This window comes from Engystomops pustulosus, chromosome 5, assembly GCF_040894005.1.
Source record: "Engystomops pustulosus chromosome 5, aEngPut4.maternal, whole genome shotgun sequence".
Lineage (NCBI taxonomy): Eukaryota > Metazoa > Chordata > Amphibia > Anura > Leptodactylidae > Engystomops > Engystomops pustulosus.
This window is the reverse complement of record NC_092415.1, coordinates 193,918,333-193,938,780: the sequence shown is the minus strand read 5'-3', so window position 1 is coordinate 193,938,780 and position 20,448 is coordinate 193,918,333. Positions and strand designations below refer to the sequence as shown.

General features: G+C 46.3%; 1 protein-coding gene across 3 annotated transcripts in view; it reads left to right on the top strand.

Annotated features, from left to right (window-relative positions):
- Window positions 1-10,666: 10,666 nt before the first annotated feature.
- The window catches only part of LOC140133691 (macrophage mannose receptor 1-like), a 77,664-nt gene continuing 67,882 nt past the window's right edge, over window positions 10,667-20,448 (top strand). For 2 of the 3 annotated variants that reach the window (XM_072154214.1, XM_072154212.1), the window contains exons 1-3: window positions 10,667-10,801; window positions 16,729-17,118; window positions 17,390-17,563. In XM_072154214.1, the coding sequence (XP_072010315.1) occupies window positions 10,744-10,801; window positions 16,729-17,118; window positions 17,390-17,563 (622 nt within the window). In that variant the 5' untranslated portion in view covers window positions 10,667-10,743. The remainder of the gene's footprint in view (window positions 10,802-16,728; window positions 17,119-17,389; window positions 17,564-20,448) is intronic. The other variant, XM_072154211.1, reaches the window with a different exon arrangement.

The following is a 20,448-nucleotide window of genomic DNA, read 5'->3' as shown; positions in this document are numbered from 1 at the left end:
AAGAACACCTGACTTACAGATGACCCCTAGTTACAGACGGACCCCTCTGCCCACTGTGACCTCTGGTGAGGCTCTCAGGATGTTACTATAGTCCCAGACTGCAATGATCAGCTGTAAGGAGTCTGTAATGAAGCTTTATTGATAATCCTTGGTCCCATTACAGCAAAAAATTTGAAAGTACAATTGTCACTGGGGCAATGATAAAATATACAGTTTCGACTTAATTCAACTAAAGAACAAACATACAGAACCTATCTTGTACGTAACCCCGGGGACTGCCTGTATATATATATATATATATATATATATATATATATATATATAGTGAGACACTGAAGGGGTTAACTGTGGATGGGCGGTATGTTTCCCCTAGGTTTTGCTATTATGCAAGGCCTTAGTGCTGAGGTTTGTGTCCAGCACCTTGGACACAGGTGGTGGGAACAGCCCAATCAGCCTAATAAAACCGCTCAGCAGAGCTGGAAGTGTGGTCTCTCTCTGAAAGGAGGCTGGAGAGCACACAGCCCTGACCTCTGTGCCTGGAGCAGCGACTTATTTTATGTACTAGTGGTGAGTTAGAGAAACTCTGTTTAGTTAGCACCCTGACGGGTCCCATACTGGTTTGCAAGGGTACCCGGTTGTCCAGCATTCCGCACGGGCTGCAGTGCAGAAGGCTTTACAAAAGATGACGACGGCCGACGACGTGGAGGCGTATCTCACTGTGTTCGAGCGAGTAGCTGAGCGAGAGGAGTTACCAGCTGAGCAGTGGGCAGATGTCCTGTCGCCGTTCCTGGCGAATCGCAGAAGGCCTACTTCGACCTGAGTGAAACAGAGGCCCGTGAGTACCCCCAGCTAAAGGCGGAGATTCTGGCTCGTCTTGGGGTCACCATACAAGTTTGTTCCAGCCGGGTCCACCAGTGGGCATACTCTGAAAAACTACCCCTGCGCTCCCAAATGCATGACCTGATCCATCTTGTCCGGAAGTGGCTTCAACCCGAGGACTGCACCCCAGCACAGATGGTCGAGAGAGTGGTTCTTGACAAGTTCACCCGTTCTCTGCCCTCTCGGCTCCAGCGATGGGTTGGACAGGCCGGTCCCACAAATGCTGAGAAACTCGTGTCCCTAGTAGAGAGATATCGGGCTACGGAGGACCTTCTACTTACCTCTCCCACACAAAGCAGTGCCAGTGACAGGGTCACCAAACCAGCTGGTAAGACTGCTACTGCGGAAAAGGGGAGACATGTCATGTTGGGAGGGGGTTCATTGGGGGGCGTGGATACCCAGAAACCCAGTGAGGCTCGTGACAGAGGTCATGGCCGTATCCAGTGCTGGCGGTGCCATGAAATGGGCCATATTGCTGCCAACTGTCCACTGTCAGTGGAGCCAATGGACTGCAACCAGACCCGGCGAGTGTCACTGTTTGCCCGGCCGGTTCTGGCGGCTGAGTCAGTCACGGATGCAGAACCCCAAGTGTGCATGGTCACAATCGGTGGTGACACAGTGGAAGCCTTGCTAGACTCAGGGAGTCTGGTCACCCTGGTGCGGGGAACTTTGGTTGATCCTGGACTATACAGTGGGCGGAGAGTGGGAGTGTTGTGTATACATGGGGACACTCGCGAATACCCCAGTGCTGTCATCAACCTACATACCCCTTGTGGTACTATTGCCCATGAAGTGGGGGTGGTGGGGACCCTGTTTCATGAGGCTATTATCGGCAGAGACTTACCGGTGTTTTGGGACCTCTGGAGGCGAAGACCCACCTCAGGTGCTGTTGCAGATAATGGACATCAGGTATGTCCGGCCTTGGCCCCTGAACTCTTTGAGGCCGATGTACCCACACCAGCAGTAGGGGTGACCCCATGTGATGAATTCTCTCCCCTAGAGGTCCTAGCTGGTGAGGTCGAGGGCCACGAGGAGGTGGCCGACATGCCGGACCCTGAGATTTCCCGTGAAAATTTTGGGGCTGCACAGCTACAGGACCCTACCTTGTTTAAAGCACGGGAGAATGTTAAGGTGATAAATGGGGTACTCCAAATACCAGGGGCTGACAAAATCTACCCCCGAATGGTGATTGTTGGGGAACTGTTGTACAGGGTCGACCAGATACGGGGTGAGGAGGTTGAGCAACTTGTAGTACCCCAATCTCACCGTAGGCTGGTGCTAGAGTTGGCACAAAACATGTGCTGGGAGGGCACTTAGGTGCTGAGAAGACCCGAGAGAGGATCCTGCAGCGATTCTTCTGGCCCGGGGTGTGGGAGGAGGTAAACCGGTATTGTAGCTCCTGCCCCGAGTGTCAACTTACTGCCCCGGTCTCCCACTTCAGGAGTCCTTTGGTCCCGCTACCAATCATAGAGGTGCCATTTGAACGGATTGCAATGGATCTGGTTGGCGCCATAGTCAAATCCACAAGGGGGCACCAATACATCCTAGTTATCCTGGACTACGCTACGCGGTATCCTGAGGCGATTCCATTAAGGAATACCTCCTCCAAAAATATTGCTAGGGAGCTGTTCCAGGTGTTCTCACGCACAGGCCTCCCCAAGGAAATCTTGACTGACCAGGGTACCCCATTCATGTCTAGGGTAATGAAGGAGATGTGTAAGTTACTGCAGGTTAAACAGCTCCGCACCTCTGTGTATCATCCTCAGACAGATGGCCTGGTCGAGAGGTTTAATAAGACCCTGAAGGGGATGCTAAAGAGGGTGGTCAGCAAAGATGGGAAGGACTGGGATTGTTTGTTGCCCTATTTGATGTTTGCCATACGTGAAGTTCCCCAGTCCTCCACGGGTTTCTCACCCTTTGAGCTGTTATATGGCCGTTCCCCACGTGGGCTTTTGGATGTAGCCAAGGAGACCTGGGAACAGGAGAGGACCCCCCACCGTAGTGTGATAGAACACGTCTCCCTTATGCAGGACCGCATAGCGGTGGTAATGCCCCTTGTAAAGGAGCACATGACAAGGGCACAAGAGGCCCAGTCTAGGGTCTACAATAGGTCAGCCAGACTCTGGACCTTTAAACCAGGCGACAGAGTGCTAGTTCTGGTGCCCACCGTTGAGAGCAAGTTCTTGGCAAAATGGCAAGGACCATATGAGGTCATGGAGAAAGTGGGGGAGGTAACCTACAAGGTATCTCAGCCGGGGAGGAGGAAACCCGAACAGATATACCACGTGAACCTCCTAAAGCCATGGAGGGAAAGAGAGTCCCTGATGGCCGTGGGAGTAGAAAAAGCGTCTGTCCCCAAGAAGGGGACACCGGAGGTAGGTGTACCCAATGCCAAGGTGCCTGAAGTACGGATCTCGGAGTCCCTCTCCAGGGCCCAGATTCAGGAAGCGAAGGAGTTTGTGCTCCGAAATGTGGATGTGTTCTCTAAGTTACCGGGACGTACTTCAGTCATCAAGCATGACATCATAACCGAACCCCACATCCGGGTACACCAAAAACCCTACCGGGTCCCCGAAGCGCGCCGGCTTGCCATATCCGAAGAAGTCAGGCAGATGTTAGACCTGGGGGTTATCGAGGAGTCTAAAAGTGACTGGTCGAGTCCTATTGTGTTGATTCCCAAACCTGATGGTTCCCTACGGTTCTGCAATGATTTTAGGAAGTTGAACGAGGTGTCCAAATTTGATTCTTATCCCATGCCCAGGGTTGACGAGTTGATAGAACGACTTGGACAGGCTAGGTTCTTCTCCACCCTTGACCTGACGAAAGGGTATTGGCATGTACCCCTTACTGACAGGGCCAAAGAGAAGACCGCTTTTGTTACTCCTGATGGGCTTTTTCAGTACGTGGTACTCCCCTTTGGGCTACATGGGGCTCCCGCCACATTCCAGAGGTTAAAGGGGACCTACCACCACGATTCTACCTCTAAAGGTAGAACGGGTGGTAGGTGGATAAATGGGACGTAGGGATAGCCCTTTTTGGGCTAATCCTTACGTCCCGGCTATCCTTTTGTAAACTTTAATCAGTTGATATGCTAATTTAATTAAGCGGCTACTGGGGCGTGGAGTAGCCGGACATGAGGCTACTAGTCGCGGCTACTCCACGCCCCAGTAGCCTCGTTCCTCCGCCTACCATGTAATCTTCGGCGCACAGCACCTCGTAGCTGCGCGCCCTCGTCCGAGCACCCGGCGTCTGCGCATGCGCAGTAGCGCCGGCCTCGGAGCTACGGCCGCGCACCCGTAGGCCTGCGTCCTGCGCATGCGCAGAACGCAGGATATTCGCACGAGGGCGTGCAGCTACGAGGAGCTGCGCGCCGAAGATTACCCCGTAGGCGGACGAACAAGGCTACTGGGGCGTGGAGTAGCCGTGACTAGTAGCCTCATGTCCGGCTACTCCACGCCCCAGTAGCCGCTTAATTAAATTAGCATATCAACTGATTAAAGTTTACAAAAGGATAGCCGGGAAGTAAGGATTAGCCCAAAAAGGGCTATCCTTACGTCCCATTTATCCACCTACCACCCGTTCTACCTTTAGAGGTAGAATCGTGGTGGTAGGTCCCCTAATGGATCTTGTGCTAAAACCTCAACGGAGATATGCCTCGGCCTACCTGGATGACATTATAGTTTATAGTACCGATTGGGAGAGTCACCTGGCCAAGGTGCAAGCAGTGATAGACTCCCTGAGGGCAGCAGGGTTGACAGCGAACCCCCAAAAATGTGCACTGGGTCTGGAAGAGGCCCGTTACCTGGGATACCGTATTGGGCTAGGTGTCATCAAACCCCAAGTAAATAAAGTGGAGGCGATCCAGCAGTGGCCACGACCTATGAGCAAGAAGCAAGTGAGGGCTTTCCTAGGCATAGTGGGCTATTATCACCGATTTATCCCCGATTTTGCTACCATAGCGGCACCCCTGACTGACCTGACCAAGGGTAGCAGTGGTAAGTGGAGTGAAGAGGCTGAGGGGGCGTTTCAGCGACTTAAAACGGTTTTGTGCGAAGGACCGGTACTGATCACCCCTAACTTCACCAAGACCTTTATTGTGCAGACTGACGCTTCTGATGTGGGCTTAGGGGCTGTCCTGTCCCAAGTAGTGGAGGGTGAGGAACATCCCGTGACATTCCTGAGCCGCAAGCTCACACCTCCTGAAAAGAACTATAGCATAGTTGAGAGGGAGTGCTTGGCGATAAAGTGGGCTCTGGAATCCCTGAGGTATTACTTGGTAGGGCGACAGTTTACACTAGTGACCGATCACTCTCCCCTCACCTGGATGAGTCAGGCCAAAGAGAGGAACGCCAGGGTCACAAGGTGGTTCCTAATGTTGCAGAATTTCAAATTCACGATGGAACATCGAGCAGGAAAGCTGCACGGGAATGCCGATGCCCTGTCTCGTACCCACTGTCTGATGGCCCCCACAGGGTCAAACAGAGGGGGAGGGTATGTGAGACACTGAAGGGGTTAACTGTGGATGGGCGGTATGTTTCCCCTAGGTTTTGTTATTATGCAAGGCCTTAGTGCTGAGGTTTGTGTCCAGCACCTTGGACACAGGTGGTGGGAACAGCCCAATCAGCCTAATAAAACCGCTCAGCAGAGCTGGAAGTGTGGGCTCTCTCTGAAAGGAGGCTGGAGAGCACACAGCCCTGACCTCTGGGCCTGGAGCAGCGATTTATTTTATGTACTAGTGGTGAGTTAGAGAAACTCTGTTTAGTTAGCACCCTGACGGGTAGGATTTTGTTTATTTAATGCCTGAATGTAAAGGCTGTTTTGTTTTGCTGCTGCAATAAACGCAGGCGAGACCTGTTTTGGACTGTACCTTGGTGTCACTGTCTTGAACTGCATAACAGCACCCCGCTACCACGGTCTCTACTGGGCCAAATCTCCCACAATATATATATATATATATATATATATATATATATATATATATATATATATATATACACTCACCTTTATTAGGTACACCATGCTAGTAACGGGTTGGACCCCCTTTTTTTTTTTTTTTTTTTACAGGTTTTATAATGTTTTCTTCTTTTTTTTTTTTTTTAATTTCATTCTCTTTATTCAAAATTTTTCTTAACATTAATACACAAAACATTAATTCTTAACATACAAAACATCAGGAAGGGAACAATTGTTATCTATACATTGGTCATAGGAATAAACAGACAATTTTATACTTCATTTATCATCGACCATATTCCACAAGTTGTATTCATCATCCTGTTCCTTCCGCTGATTAAATCTAACCATCTATAACCCCGTAACCCCCCCACCCCAATCCCCCCACCCCTACTTGGCAAAAAAAATTTTTTTACTCTTATTGACCTTGAGAATCCTCCTCCACATCCCTTAACCATCTTTTTTTCCATGCTCTCTCTTTCCTTGCTGCTCCATACTTTATTTTTTCTAATATTTTAATTCTATTCACTCTATTATGCCATTCTTTAAAGGGGTTATCCGGGTTTAAACATTTTTTTATGGCCGGGCTGGGGAGGGCTATTTAAACATAATAAAAATGTACTTACCTCCTCCGGTGCTGCCGATGTCCCGCGCCGCGGCCGGTCTTCTCCGTGCGCCGGTTTCAGTACAAGGGCGCACAGGGAGCTTCCGGCCAGCCGGATGCTCCCATGCGCACCATCTCCCAGCGCTTACAATGCTGAGAGATAGGGACGGATGGGAGGAGCCGTCCACAACGCGGACCGGAAGCTCCCTGTGCACGGCTTCCGTGCCCCTGTTTGTTTACAGGGGCACGGATCGAAGTGACCGCGGCGCGGGACATCGGCGGCGCCGGAGGAGGTAAGTCCGTGTTTATTATGTTTAACTATCCCTCCCCAGCCCGGCCATAAAAAAAATTTTAAACCCGGATAACCCCTTTAATGTCGGGGGTACTAGATGATTTCCAACCATAAATCAGCATACTTCTAGCAATCTGTGATACAGTCAATAGCCATTGTATTTGGTTTCTAGACCCCTTTATTTCTGTTGTATTTCCAAGCACCAAGACATCTGGTGTCTTTGGGATGTCTAATCCTGAGAATTTTACAACCTCTATATAAATTTCTTCCCAAAATTTCAAAATCCTCGGACAATTCCAAACCATGTGTAAAAAATCTGCACTTATTTCTTGACATCTGAGGCATTTTTCTGTCTGCTTTTTCTTAAAATGTTTTGGGGTGTAATATAATCTATATATAATTTTAATCTGCATTAATCTGTGGGATTCAGAGCAGACCATGCTACCCACATTCTGATATATACTTGCCCAATGAGTATCTAATAGGGTACCAATATTCTCTTCCCATTTTATTTTACTACTATGTTTCATACCATCATAAAAACTGCTTGACAAATATCTATACATTTTTGAAAGTGATTTTTTCTTCCCTTTTATATTACCCAAAAATTCCACTGTATGGTGCTTTTCTACCTTTAAGTATTGTCTTTCTCTTACGCTATTCACCCTATGGTGCAACTGTATATATTGAAAATAGTATTTATTCTCTAATTTATGTGCGTCTTTCATCATATCGAAAGATATCAGTCTGCCGTCCAGAAAAATATGTGACATTTGATCAATCCCCCTGCCCTCCCAAAAATTACGCCCCTTAAAGTGCCTTGTCTCTTTTAAGTGGAGATTATTCCATAACGGTGCATATGTTGTGCTACTCTTAATTTCAAAGTGCTTTTTAACCCAATCCCAAGTTCTCCTGACACACCTACATATTGGTACCCGGGCTAATTCTGTAGAATCCAGAGCCCCAGAGTCCAACAGCGTCAGGCCATTTTTAATATCTAAGTTAACCTTTTTAGCAATAGCTTTTATGATTATGTAGTCATTACCCCATAATAGATATTGCAAATTAGCAGATACAAAGTATAGAAAAAAGTTAGGCAGGGCCCAGCCCCCCTTCCTTTTCGGTTTGCACCAGTATTGTAATTTTAGTCTGACTCTCTTCCTTCCCCAAATAAGCTCGTTTAAGAGTCTTTCAATGATTTTAAAATATTTACTACTAATCCAAATTGGAGTGGCTGTAATCACTTTGATAAGCGCAAGTCTATCTACCTGATCATTATTCCACTTCAAAGTGGACATGTTGTTTTTTTACCCTCATGTCTTTTTTTTAGCAGAATCCACGTGAAATAGGACATGTTGCATCTTCTTCCCATGAGCATAAAAAGGAACCATGGAGCTGGTTGAGCTGTCACCAATCTATTATTTACACTGATACGTCTTCATTATATCAATTCAGAGAAACTGTATGGGGCGGCACTTGGTGGCCTTCTACTGAAATCAATGAGAGGCTCTAAGCCTTCATTCACATGGCCTTTGCTGCACACGGTGGCACCGGGGAAAGGAGGTGGAGGTGAGCGCTGCTCCTCTCCATAGGGATATATGGCGCACAGCGCCGTATGGCGTGAAAAGATAGGACATGTCCTATGGTGCCGCACGCCCATTTCTGTCTATGGGGGACGTATATCGGCTGTATATACATCGGCCTTATATACGTCCCCCCATACGGCAATGTGAATGCAGCCTAACATGGATCTGCTGTGTGTGTTACATCTTTATTGCTATGATGGACAAAGCCATATAAATAAAAATTCAGGGGAAGCCCAATAATGTGGCTTTAACAAAATGTTCATCTTTTCATGACAGCCAAACCATAAACTCATGAAGATGTGACAGATTTATCAATGCTTAAAGGAAACCTACCACTTAGAATGGTCGGTGTAAGCAGTAAATACCGAGCACCAGCTCAGGGTGAGCTGGTGCCGGTACTTACTTTCGTTAGTGTTATAAACTGTGGTATCGCGGTTTTAACACTTTTTAAACTCTAGAGCAGGAGAGGCTTCGGTGCTGCGTGCGCCTTCATAGGAAATGGCGGAGACGCGACCGTGCGCGCGCAGCGCCAAAGCCTCTTCTGCTCTAGAGTTTAAAAAGTGTTAAAGCCGCGATACCGCGGTTTATAACACTAACGAAAGTAAGTACCGGCACCAGCTCACCCTGAGCTGGTGCTCGGTATTTACTGCTTACACCGACCATTCTAAGTGGTAGGTTTCCTTTAAAACCTAATGCACATTGGGCCACATTTATCACTTTTGTGCGCCTAAGTGCAGTAGTTGCGCCTCAATTCTGGCACACTGTTTTGCCAGAATTATCACAAGCTACAACCATCTGTGATAAGTATATTTTCTGCCTCTTATTAATCACTTTACTTTAACACAGTTTAGGCGCAATGTTAGATTCGGGCACTTACATGTGATCCTGCTACAAGCTCCTCTCTGCTTCTCCCACAGCCCAGTATGAAGATAACACTCACAGCAGCACCCAGGTGTGTGACACCCAGCACCCAGTGATCTCCTCAGCAGGGGCTTCTCCTGGAGGGGATCCCCCAGTGCTGGTCTCCTGCTGCACCCCTGCAATTCTGCACAGTATCCCCCTCAGACACACTGGTGATACTGTGCAGAATTACATGGGGGACACTTGTCTGTAGTTTCTGCAAAATTCTGCAAACTTCTGAGCTCTTTTGCTCTGAGCTCAGGAGTTTGCAGAATGTTTTGTAAATAGAAGGTGATGAACTGTAAATAGAGTCTGCAGCTCCTGTCTGCAGTGTATCTAATGTATATATTATCTGTTCTAGTGTCTGCAGTGTATCTAATGTATATATTATCTGTTCTAGTGTCTGCAGTGTATCTAATGTATATATTATCTGTTCTAGTGTCTGGCTGAGCTCTGCTGCTAGAAATGAGCTGTTCTGCAAAGGGGCTCAGTGCTTTCTTCTCAGATAACGCCACCTTCCGGCTGGAGTGTTTTTGCGCCCGTTTTGCGCCTAAATGAAAACGTTGCAAGTGATGAATATCATTAGGCGCAGCAAAACATCTGGATTGGTAATATAGATGAGGGAAAGCTGGTTATTTTTGCTGCGCGGCTAGTTTGGTGTTTAGTCACAAAAATGGTGCAAAAACGGTGCGCCTGAATGAAAAGGCGCAAAAATAGCAGAAAAAACGAGTGATACATGTGGCCCATTAGGTGTAAAAATAGCCAAAAAATGGTCCTATTGAAACGCAGCTCCTTTTCTGGTCAGCATATTTCTCACCGAACCGTGAACTGACGTCAGACCATAATGTAAAAAAATCTAACACGTCCTATTATTTAAAAACTTTTTGTTGGGTACGGTCTCTCCATAGAAGTCTATGGGTACAAAAAACCAGCCTACACCCAGTGTTGTGCACCATATATGACCTGTTTTTCGATGGGCTAACCAGTAGACCAGGTCATGTGGGTGCCAGCCCACCATATTTTTCCACGGTTTTTGGTGGCATATGGGTTACATAAATTCATGAATGTCTCAGAAGGTGTTTCAGACTGTTTTTCTTAGTGCCAATCGGCCCGAAACCCGGCACGGGTGATTTATTAATTCCTCCTAATGTATCCTGATGATCGAAGATTCTCCACGGCCGGAATAAAAATTAACCGATTTTGCCCTTTATTTTCCATCATGCAAAGTAAATCGAGCTTCAGATTGCAAAATAATTCCAAAGAACTCAGAAATAGTGAAGTGACTAGAAAGTACATGGTGTGTGGGTCGAAATGTGGTTTTTGATGAAATGATGCAATAATTGGGAAGTGAAGTTCTCAAACATAGAGTCAGGACTGGGAGGTGATGTTTTTGTCTATGTCCCATGTGACATGATCCCGTTATTATATATAGAGCAGATTTCTGGATGTCAAGATCTTCCCACAGTGAACTCTTCTTATTGGACATCCGCTCTCCTTAAAGACGTGGGAGGTATAATGCGATATTTACAATGACGTCCTCCATATTACTTCTACTTCTATACCTCGTGTGGCCGTCCTGTCTGCTGGGTGAGTCATGCTGCAGTTATTTTCTATGATGGTGGTTAAAGATATGGATATATAAGCTGCCTCTCTCTCTATATATTTATATATATAGCTATTACTCATATGATCCTTATGGAGTTGATTTGTGGCACAGGGCACTGGGGTTAGTGATTAGTGGTATAGGTCACTGGGGTTAGTGACTGGTGGTATAGGGCACTGTGGTTTGTGATTGGTAGCATATGGCACTGTGGTTAGAGATTGGTGGCATAGGTCACCGGGGTTAGTGATAGGTGGTATTGGCCACTGTGGTTAGTGACTGGTGGTATTAGTCATTGGGGTTAGTGATTGGTGGCATAGGTCACTGGGGTTAGTGATTGGTGGCATAGGTCGCTAGCGTTAGTGATTGATGGTATAGGGCACTGGGGTTAGTGATTGCTGGTATTGGTCACTGGGGTTAGTGATTGCTGGTATTTGTCACTGGGGTTAGTGATTGCTGGTATGGGTCACTGGGGTTAGTGATTGGTGGCATAGGTCACTGGGGTTAGGGATTGGTGGCATAGGTCACTGGGGTTAGTGATTGGTAGTATTGGTCACTGGGGTTAGTGATTGGTGGTACAGGTCACTGGGGTTAGGGATTGGTGGCATAGGTCACTGGGGTTAGTGATTGGTGGTATAGGTCACTGGGGTTAGTGATTGCTGGTATTGGTCACTGGGGTTAGTGATTGCTGGTATAGGTCATTGGGGTTAGTGATTGATGGCATAGGTCACTGTGGTTAGTGATTGGTGGAATAGGTCACTGGGGTTAGTGATTGGTGGCATATGGCACTGTGGTTAGAGATTGGTGGTATAGGTCACTAGCGTTAGTGATTGATGGTATAGGGCACTGGGGTTAGTGATTGCTGGTATTGGTCACTGGGGTTAGTGATTGGTGGCATAGGTCACTGTGGTTAGTGATTGGTGGAATAGGTCACTGGGGTTAGTGATTGGTGGCATATGGCACTGTGGTTAGAGATTGGTGGTATAGGTCACTAGCGTTAGTGATTGATGGTATAGGGCACTGGGGTTAGTGATTGCTGGTATTGGTCACTGGGGTTAGGGATTGGTGGCATAGGTCACTGGGGTTAGTGATTGGTGGTATTGGTCACTGGGGTTAGTGATTGGTGGTACAGGTCACTGGGATTAGGGATTGGTGGCATAGGGCACTGTGGTTAGTGATTGGTGGCATAGGTCACTGGGGTTAGTGATTTGTGGTGTAGGTCAGTGGGGTTAGTGATTGATGTTATTGACATTATTTTAAGAGCTTGCTTCTGTGTGTCTAGTTGTGTTTTTTAATGGTACACGAGGATGACAGCGCCAAATGGGTAGAGATTGATATTTTGTGCTACATTTGCGCAATAAAATATTTTTTTTTTCTCAGGAAATCCCCATATTTAGTTTTGCCATTTTCTAGGAGCCAGTAACGGAGCTGTGTGAGAAGTTACACTTAGTGGGGTGAGCTCTAGTTCAAAGTGCCCACTGCTAAACCTCAGCTGCTGCAAACCTCATACCACACACCACAGATTCTCACAATACACACCACAACTGCTGCACATCCTCATAACACACACCACAGCTGCTGCAGAACTTCATAACACACACCACAGCTGCTGCAGAACTTCATAATACACACCACAGCTGCTGCACATCCTCATAACACACACCACAGCTGCTGCAGAACTTCATAATACACACCACAGCTGCTGCACATCCTCATAACACACACCACAGCTGCTGCACATCCTCATAACACACACCACAGCTGCTGCAGAACTTCATAATACACATCACAATTGCTGCACATCCTCATAACACACACCACAGCTGCTGCAGAACTTCATAATACACACCACAGCTGCTGCACATCCTCATAACACACACCACAGCTGCTGCACATCCTCATAACACACACCACAGCTGCTGCAGAACTTCATAATACACATCACAACTGCTGCACATCCTCATAACACACACCACAGCTGCTGCAGAACTTCATAATACACACCACAGCTGCTGCACATCCTCATAACACACACCACAGCTACTGCAGAACTTCATAACACACACCACAACTGCTACAGAACTTCATAACACACACCACAGCTGCTACAGAACTTCATAACACACACCACAGCTGCTACAGAACTTCATAACACACACCACATAGCACAAGACATAAGCAAAAGAATTTCTGTAATGTTATTTATTTTTACATGGCGTGTACTGCGAAGCTGAAAAAAAATCTTGTGGGCTCAGTTTTTTCGACTTTGACTGTGCACTCAAAATAACAGCTCAGCTTTATTCTTTGGTTCGGTGCGATCGCGGTGATACCAAATTTATATAGGTTTTATTGTGTTTTAATACATTTTCAAAAATTAAACGAATGTGTACAAAAAAGAAAAAAAAGTTTTTTGCCATCTTCTGACGCTAATAACTTTTTCATACTTTCTTCCACGGAGATGTGTGAGGTGTCAATTTTTGCGAAATGAGGCGACGTTTTCATTGCTACCATTTTGAGGTCTGTGCGACATTTTGATCATTTTTTATTTCATTTTTTATGTGATGTAAAAAGGTGTAAAAGTCGCATTTCGGACATTTGGGCGCCATTTCCCGCCTCGGAGGTCACCGCCGGCCGTAACCGTTTTTATATTTTGATAGATCAGGCATTTTGGGACGCGGCGATACCTAATGTGTCTGTGATTTTTACTGTTTATTATGTTTTATATCAGTTCTAGGGAAAGCGGGGTAATTAGAATTTTCTATATTTTATTAATTTTTTTTTTTTTTTTAACTTTTTTTTTTTCTTTTTTTTTCCCACTATTTCTTAGACCATCTAGGGTACATTCAGGGCCGGCTCCAGGTTTCACTGGGCCCCTGGGCGACAGTACCTCACTGGGCCCCATAGCTCATGTGGTGGCATAAAAAACGCAGACCTTAAGAAACCAATATTAATATACAGCCCCCCAGTCTCCATCAATTAATATATACCCCCCAGCCAGGCTCCATTAATTAATATACCCCCCAGGCTCCATTAATTAATATACACCGCCCCCCCCCCCCCCAGGCTCCATTAATTAATATACCCCCCAGGCTCCATTAACTAATATACACCCCCCCCAGCCAGGCTCCATTAATTAATATACCCCCCAGGCTCCATCAATTAATATACACCCCCCCCAGGCTCTATTCATTAATATACCCCCCCCCCCCAGGCTCTATTCATTAATATACCCCCCGAGGCTCTATTAATTAATATACACCCCCCAAACTCTATTAATTAATATACCCCCCCCCCTCCAGGCTCCATTAATTAATATACCCCCCCTCCAGGCTCCATTAATTAATATACCCCCCTCCAGGCTCCATTAATTAATATACCCCCCTCCAGGCTCCATTAATTAATATACCCCCCTCCAGGCTCCATTAATTAATATACCCCCCAGGCTCTATTAATTAATATACACCCCCCTCAGGCTCCATTAATTAATATACCCCCCAGGCTCTATTAATTAATACAAACCCCCCCCCCTCCCCAGGCTCCATTAATTAATATACCCCCCAGGCTCTATTAATTAATACACCCCCCCCCCTCCCCAGGCTCCATTAATTAATTAATTAAATACACATTAAAAAAATAATAAACGCTAACTTACCTCAAGGGCTGCATCTTCTTCATCTGCTACATCTTCCTGAGTGAGAGCAGTGTTTATCGTGCAGCAGCAGGGACGCTGGCGGCATGAAGTCAAAACGTCGGCCAGCGTCCTGCACAGTATTAGACGCAGCAGAAATACATCGGCCGCGCCGATGCAATTGTGATCTGTGAATGCCCGCTTGCGGTGCCGCCCCCCTGTCAGCCGCACCGGCACTGAGTGCGGCGCTTCTCTCAATTACATCGACAAAGTATGCTGATGTAATTGAGTTTTCTTATGTTATCAGAGTGTGCCGTGGGCCCCTCTGGGACCTCTGGGGACCCGGCACTTGCCCGGGTAAGCCGGGTGCTGGCGCCGGCCATGGGTACATTAACCCTAGATGGTCAGATCGCTCCTACCATATACTGCAATACTTCTGTATTGCAATATATGGCATTTTTGCAGCACATTCATTACAATGAATTGTAACGAATCTCCAGAAGCCATGTAGCCTTGTGTCAAAAGAAGACCCGAGGCTACCATGGCAACCAATCGGCAATGACAGGGTTAATAGCCGTGATCGGTGCAAGCACCGACCGCGGTTATTAGCGGTGGGGGTTTTCTGCAAAATGCAAAAACCCCCACCTTTGTATGAAGAGGACTCAGCCCGTGAGCCCTCTTCTCACACCCCTTATACCTCTGCGCCGTGGAGCTACGGCGCAGAGCGTTAAGGGGTTAATATTTTTAGGATTGCATAATCCAAGAGTAGTCATCACATCACATGTTCTTGACCTCATGTGTCCTGATGCAGGCATAATAATAGGTTATTCAGTAATAATAAATCAGTAAATGATAATGAACTTACTGTTATATGAGAAATGTACATACATCCAGAGCAACATATGGCTGTCCTCTTCACTTCTGGTGGATATTACAATGGTTTGTGTTTGTTGAAATGGCTCATAGCCATGACATAAGTAATACTACCAGGATAAAAGGGAGGGGTCCAGTGGCACGTGCCCCGGGGCCCCCACCAGCAATGTCTGACAGCTAGCCCACTGCTTTGATAGTGATGGGCAGCAGTGGTGCCACCACACTCAGATGTGTGCCTGCCTCCAAGCTGTGACATGGACTAACTGGCTCTGTCAATGTCCCCCCATACTCAATTGCATTCTGCCTGCCATGTGACCCCTGCTCCACTACCTTAGTACCTAACACTGTCTGGCTGAACTGGTTGCCAGCCAAGCCCTCAGTTGTTACTGGGCACAATCTGTGACAGGAGGAGAGAAAACTCTCAGGGAAGCAGTGGCATGTGGGACTGGCATTACTAGTAGGACTAGTAGTATGTGCCACCATCACTGTACCAGGCAGGTCAGCAGCTAGGCTAACATGTAAGTAAGAGAAAATGTAGAATATTATTGATAATTTGAAATAGTTACGTGTACCACTGTCTGGGTTACATTCACTGGGGACAGCTGCTAGATTTTGGGCCCAGGGGTATCCACTTACATTGATCCTTGAGTACTACATACATAGAGCATACCTACAAACTTTTAAGCCTTCCCTTCTCAAGTAACACTCTATGATGTATACTGCAACATGTCCTGTGCCCAACCCACTCTTTAAAATACCCTCACCCTGTATAATGCCCTCTCACATTGTGACTTTCCTTCTTGCGCCCCCTTACATTGTGGACCCAACCTCTACCCCCTCACGTTGTGTACCCCTCCACCCTGCTTCCCTTCATATTATGGCTTCACCCACTCTGCTCCCCTTCACATTGTGGCCCCTCCACTCTGCTCCCCTTCATATTATGGCTACACCCACTCTGCTCCCCTTCATATTATGGCTCCACCCACTCTGTTCCCCTCACATTGTGGCCCCACCCACTCTGCTCTCTGTCATGTTGTGGTTCCACCTTCTCTTCTACTCCACACTTCTTCTCTGCTCCCTGCACATCATGGCTCCACTTTTTCTGCTTCTTTTCTTATCGTGGTCCTCCTACTCTTCTCTCCATCACATTCTATAATAAGAACAAAAAATCTGTTTCTTAATCACTTTCCCTCACCAGTCCTCTCACCTCTGCTGTACACACCATTGTACTAAACTCTATCAGTGTCCAGAGGGCAGAGGTAAAGTTGCAAACCGGCACATACATACTGCAGCTTGGGGGCAGATTCCGATATCCAGGCCTGTCCCACCAGATCTGGGACTGGGAAGTATCATAGACGTCAACACAACGCTGCCTGTCTCTACTTCTCCTATAAAAATTCTCTTACTTTGCAGGGGACGATACATTTTTGATCTACAATGATGGCGGCCGGCAATGTCTGAAGGCTGATGATGCTGCGGTCATCATGGCCGAATGTAATGAGAATTCAATTCTTCAGCAATATAAATGGATTTCTAAGGAGCAGCTTATAAATATTGGGACATCACAATGTCTGGCGGTGGTATCTGTGGATGAATCGTCAGCAGTGGTGCTGCAAACGTGTGACGGCAACAGTGACCTCCAAAAATGGGAATGTAAAAACGAGACTTTGTTTGGAGTCTCCAAAAGTGACCGTTACATGTCCTACAGGGATAACAGAATGATCCTCTCTACTAAGACAGGAGACTGGAGCCAATGGAAGATACACTCAACTACTGAGAATTTATGTGCTAAATCTTATGAAGGTAAAGAGGAAACAAAAACATACTGAGAGTCCTGATCACCCCGCCCATACACAGTGATTGGCAGTGAGAGTCCTGATTACTCCTCCCACACACAGTGATTGGCAGTGAGAGTCCTGATTACCCCGCCCACACACAGTGATTGACAGTGTGAGTCCTGATTACCCCACCCACACACAGTGATTGACAGTGTGAGTCCTGATTACCCCACCCACACAAATAATATACTAGAGACTAATTCATGAGAATAATGATGCAATTTGCTTCTCCACAGAAATATTCACTTTGCAGGGAAATAGTAACGGACAACCCTGCAAGTTCCCTTTCAAGTACATAAACAAAGTTTATGTGGACTGTGCAAAAAGTGGAAAATATAAGGGAATTTATTGGTGTTCTACAACTTCAGATTATGACAAGGACCAGCTGTATGGATATTGTCCATCTAAAGGTAAGTGTTACAGTGCGTTACAGTGGTGGAGTTACAGATGTCTCCTTACTTACCTCCTCATTTTGGATTTGTTAGTATACAACAGCCCGGGATGCAGCTTGTAATCACTCAGATCAGATATAACTTACACAACCTTAAAGTGTAACTATCATTTGAGATAATTGTTAAAATTGTGCATGGGAAGACGTGGTAAACATTTTTCTATTATACTTCATTAACATCCTCCCATAGAGATGTGTATTCCAGCCTGTACAGTGAGTGTCTATGCAGGCTGTATGTGTAGCTCTGACAGTGAGGATTAACCCTATTGCTTTCAGCTTGATGTTTGCATATAGTGCTTGTAGCATACTACAGTCAGATAGAGAGAGCAAGAAGGGTTAATACTCACTCACAGCTGTGTAAACAACAGAAGAAGATAGGAGAGACCCGCCTTCAATCCTGTAGACAGATTTACCATAGCAACGTAGAAGTAACATTGTAACTAATTTCTTAATGAAGTAAATTAGTAACAGCGTTTGCAACATTCCTTTGGGCATCGTCTACTCCCAGACGCCTAGAAATCAAGTATGAACGCGTCTCCAGCCCAAGGATCATAACACATAATGCTTCCCGCCTCAACTCTAGAAGATCTAGACGTATCACCCAAACCCTTTGTAGAGTGATAGAACTGTACATTTTGTACATTTTTTTTAACACCTACCCTAGAGCTTCCATATTGGAACATACCAACTGAACGCTGTATACTTATCCCATACACGGAGCGCGATATATATTTTATTGACATATTGGAACATTTTATTGACAATATTTTATTGACATATTAGAACATACTCTCTCTTACCTGTGTATCATGGTGTATGAATAGTAATGGATTGACAGCCCTATGTTACAAAGCCTATTCCAGATTGTTTCTCAACACCAATAGTGAGATCCAGGCCGTATTTACCATTAGGCACAGCAGACACAGTGCAGGGGGCGGACAGATTATAGGTTTTAACACAAACAAAAAAGAGGCCGCATGACATAATCGACAACCCCGGGTGTTGGAGTAGGCGCTAGGTGCATCCGCCACTATGCCAGGGGGGGATAAGTACAAATGATTTGTTGTTATTTTAGCCCCCCTCCCCTTTCCACATCACTGGTAAAATATATATATATATAAGCCCAGACAACCCTTTAACTGCTTAACGACATAGGACGAAATAGATTCTCCAAATTGCATTCTATTACGTCCTTCCGCCGCTGTGCCAGTGCGATCCGCAGCAGGAGACCGGCAATGACATTATTTTTATAAAAAGATTTATATGTCTTGGACTTAGATTCCATGAACTCCGTCGATGTCCAGAGTTTCTTTTTTTAAAAATGTGTTTGCTCAGTGGTTATCACTACAGCCTTGCAGCGCTGGGGTCCTGGATTCAAGTCCAATCCAGGTCAACATCTGCATAGAGTTTGTATGTTCTCTCCGTTTTTTAGTGGGTTTACTCCACGTCCTCCCGTTTCCTCCCATACTCCAAAACATACTGGTAGGTTGATTACATTGTGAGCCCCATTGGGGACAGGGACTGATTTGGCAAGTTCTGTGCAGCCCTGAGGAATCTGTGTGCGCTATATAAATAAAGGAAATTTTTAAAAATGATTTGCATGTTTTTTAAATGTACTTTCACCTTAGTAATGTCTGTCTACTAGATGGTGCCCATTACTGTTAAAAAAGGCTTACACTAACCTCCTTATCATTACCTAAGTACGCTCCACCATTAGGGGTGCAGATGAGGTCTGGGTACTATCCAGTACCCCCAAAATCTACAGATGGTCAAGTACTGGGAGGAATGCAGGTTGGTATTATTAGGCTAGGAAAGTCCAAAAACAGTGGCCTTTTCCAACCCATCGATGTTGGGCTGTTTTAGTCTGGCTTTGTTATACGACGGTTATACGACTAAGGTGGAATTCACTTTAATTTAAATAAAAACTCCCAAAAACATCCTGTTTAACCATTTTATTTTAAAAATCCTGGTGATGTGTGTAAAATAAATATACCGTATATACTCGAGTATAAGCCGACCCGAGTATAAGCCGAGGCCCTTAATTTTACCACAAAATACTGGGAAAAGCTATTGACTCGAGTATAAGCCGAGGGTGGGAAATGCATTGGTCACAGCCTCCCCAGTATATAGCCAGCCAGCCCCTGCCCCAGTGTATATAGCCAGCCAGCCCCTGCCCCAGTGTATATAGCCTGCCGGACCCTGCCCCAGTGTATATAGCCTGCCGGACCCTGCCCCAGTGTATATAGCCAGCTAGCCCCTGCCCCAGTGTATATAGCCAGCCAGACCCTGCCCCAGTGTATATAGCCAGCCAGCCCCTGCCCCAGTGTATATAGCATGCCAGACCCTGCCCCAGTGTATATAGCCAGCCAGACCCTGCCCCAGTGTATATAGCCAGCCAGCCCCTGCCCCAGTGTATATAGCCAGCCAGCCCCTGCCCCAGTGTATATAGCCTGCCAGCCCCTGCCCCAGTGTATATAGCCTGCCAGCCCCTGCCCCAGTGTATATAGCCTGCCAGCCCCTGCCCCAGTGTATATAGCCTGCCAGCGCCTACCCCAGTGTATATAGCCTGCCAGCGCCTGCCCCAGAGTATATAGCCTGCCAGCCCCTGCCGGACAGATCGCAGAGAAGATATACAGGGGTCGCCGGAAAGGTGAGTTTAGATATATGTCTTTTTTTGACTCATGTATAAGCCGAGTTTGTGTTTTTCAGCACATTTTTTGTGCTGAAAAACTAGGCTTATACTCGAGTATATAAGGTATGTGTTATACTCACCTCCAGCGCTGGCCCCATTAGGGGGCAGCATTAACACTAAATACAGCACAAGTTGGATCACCAAAGAAAAAA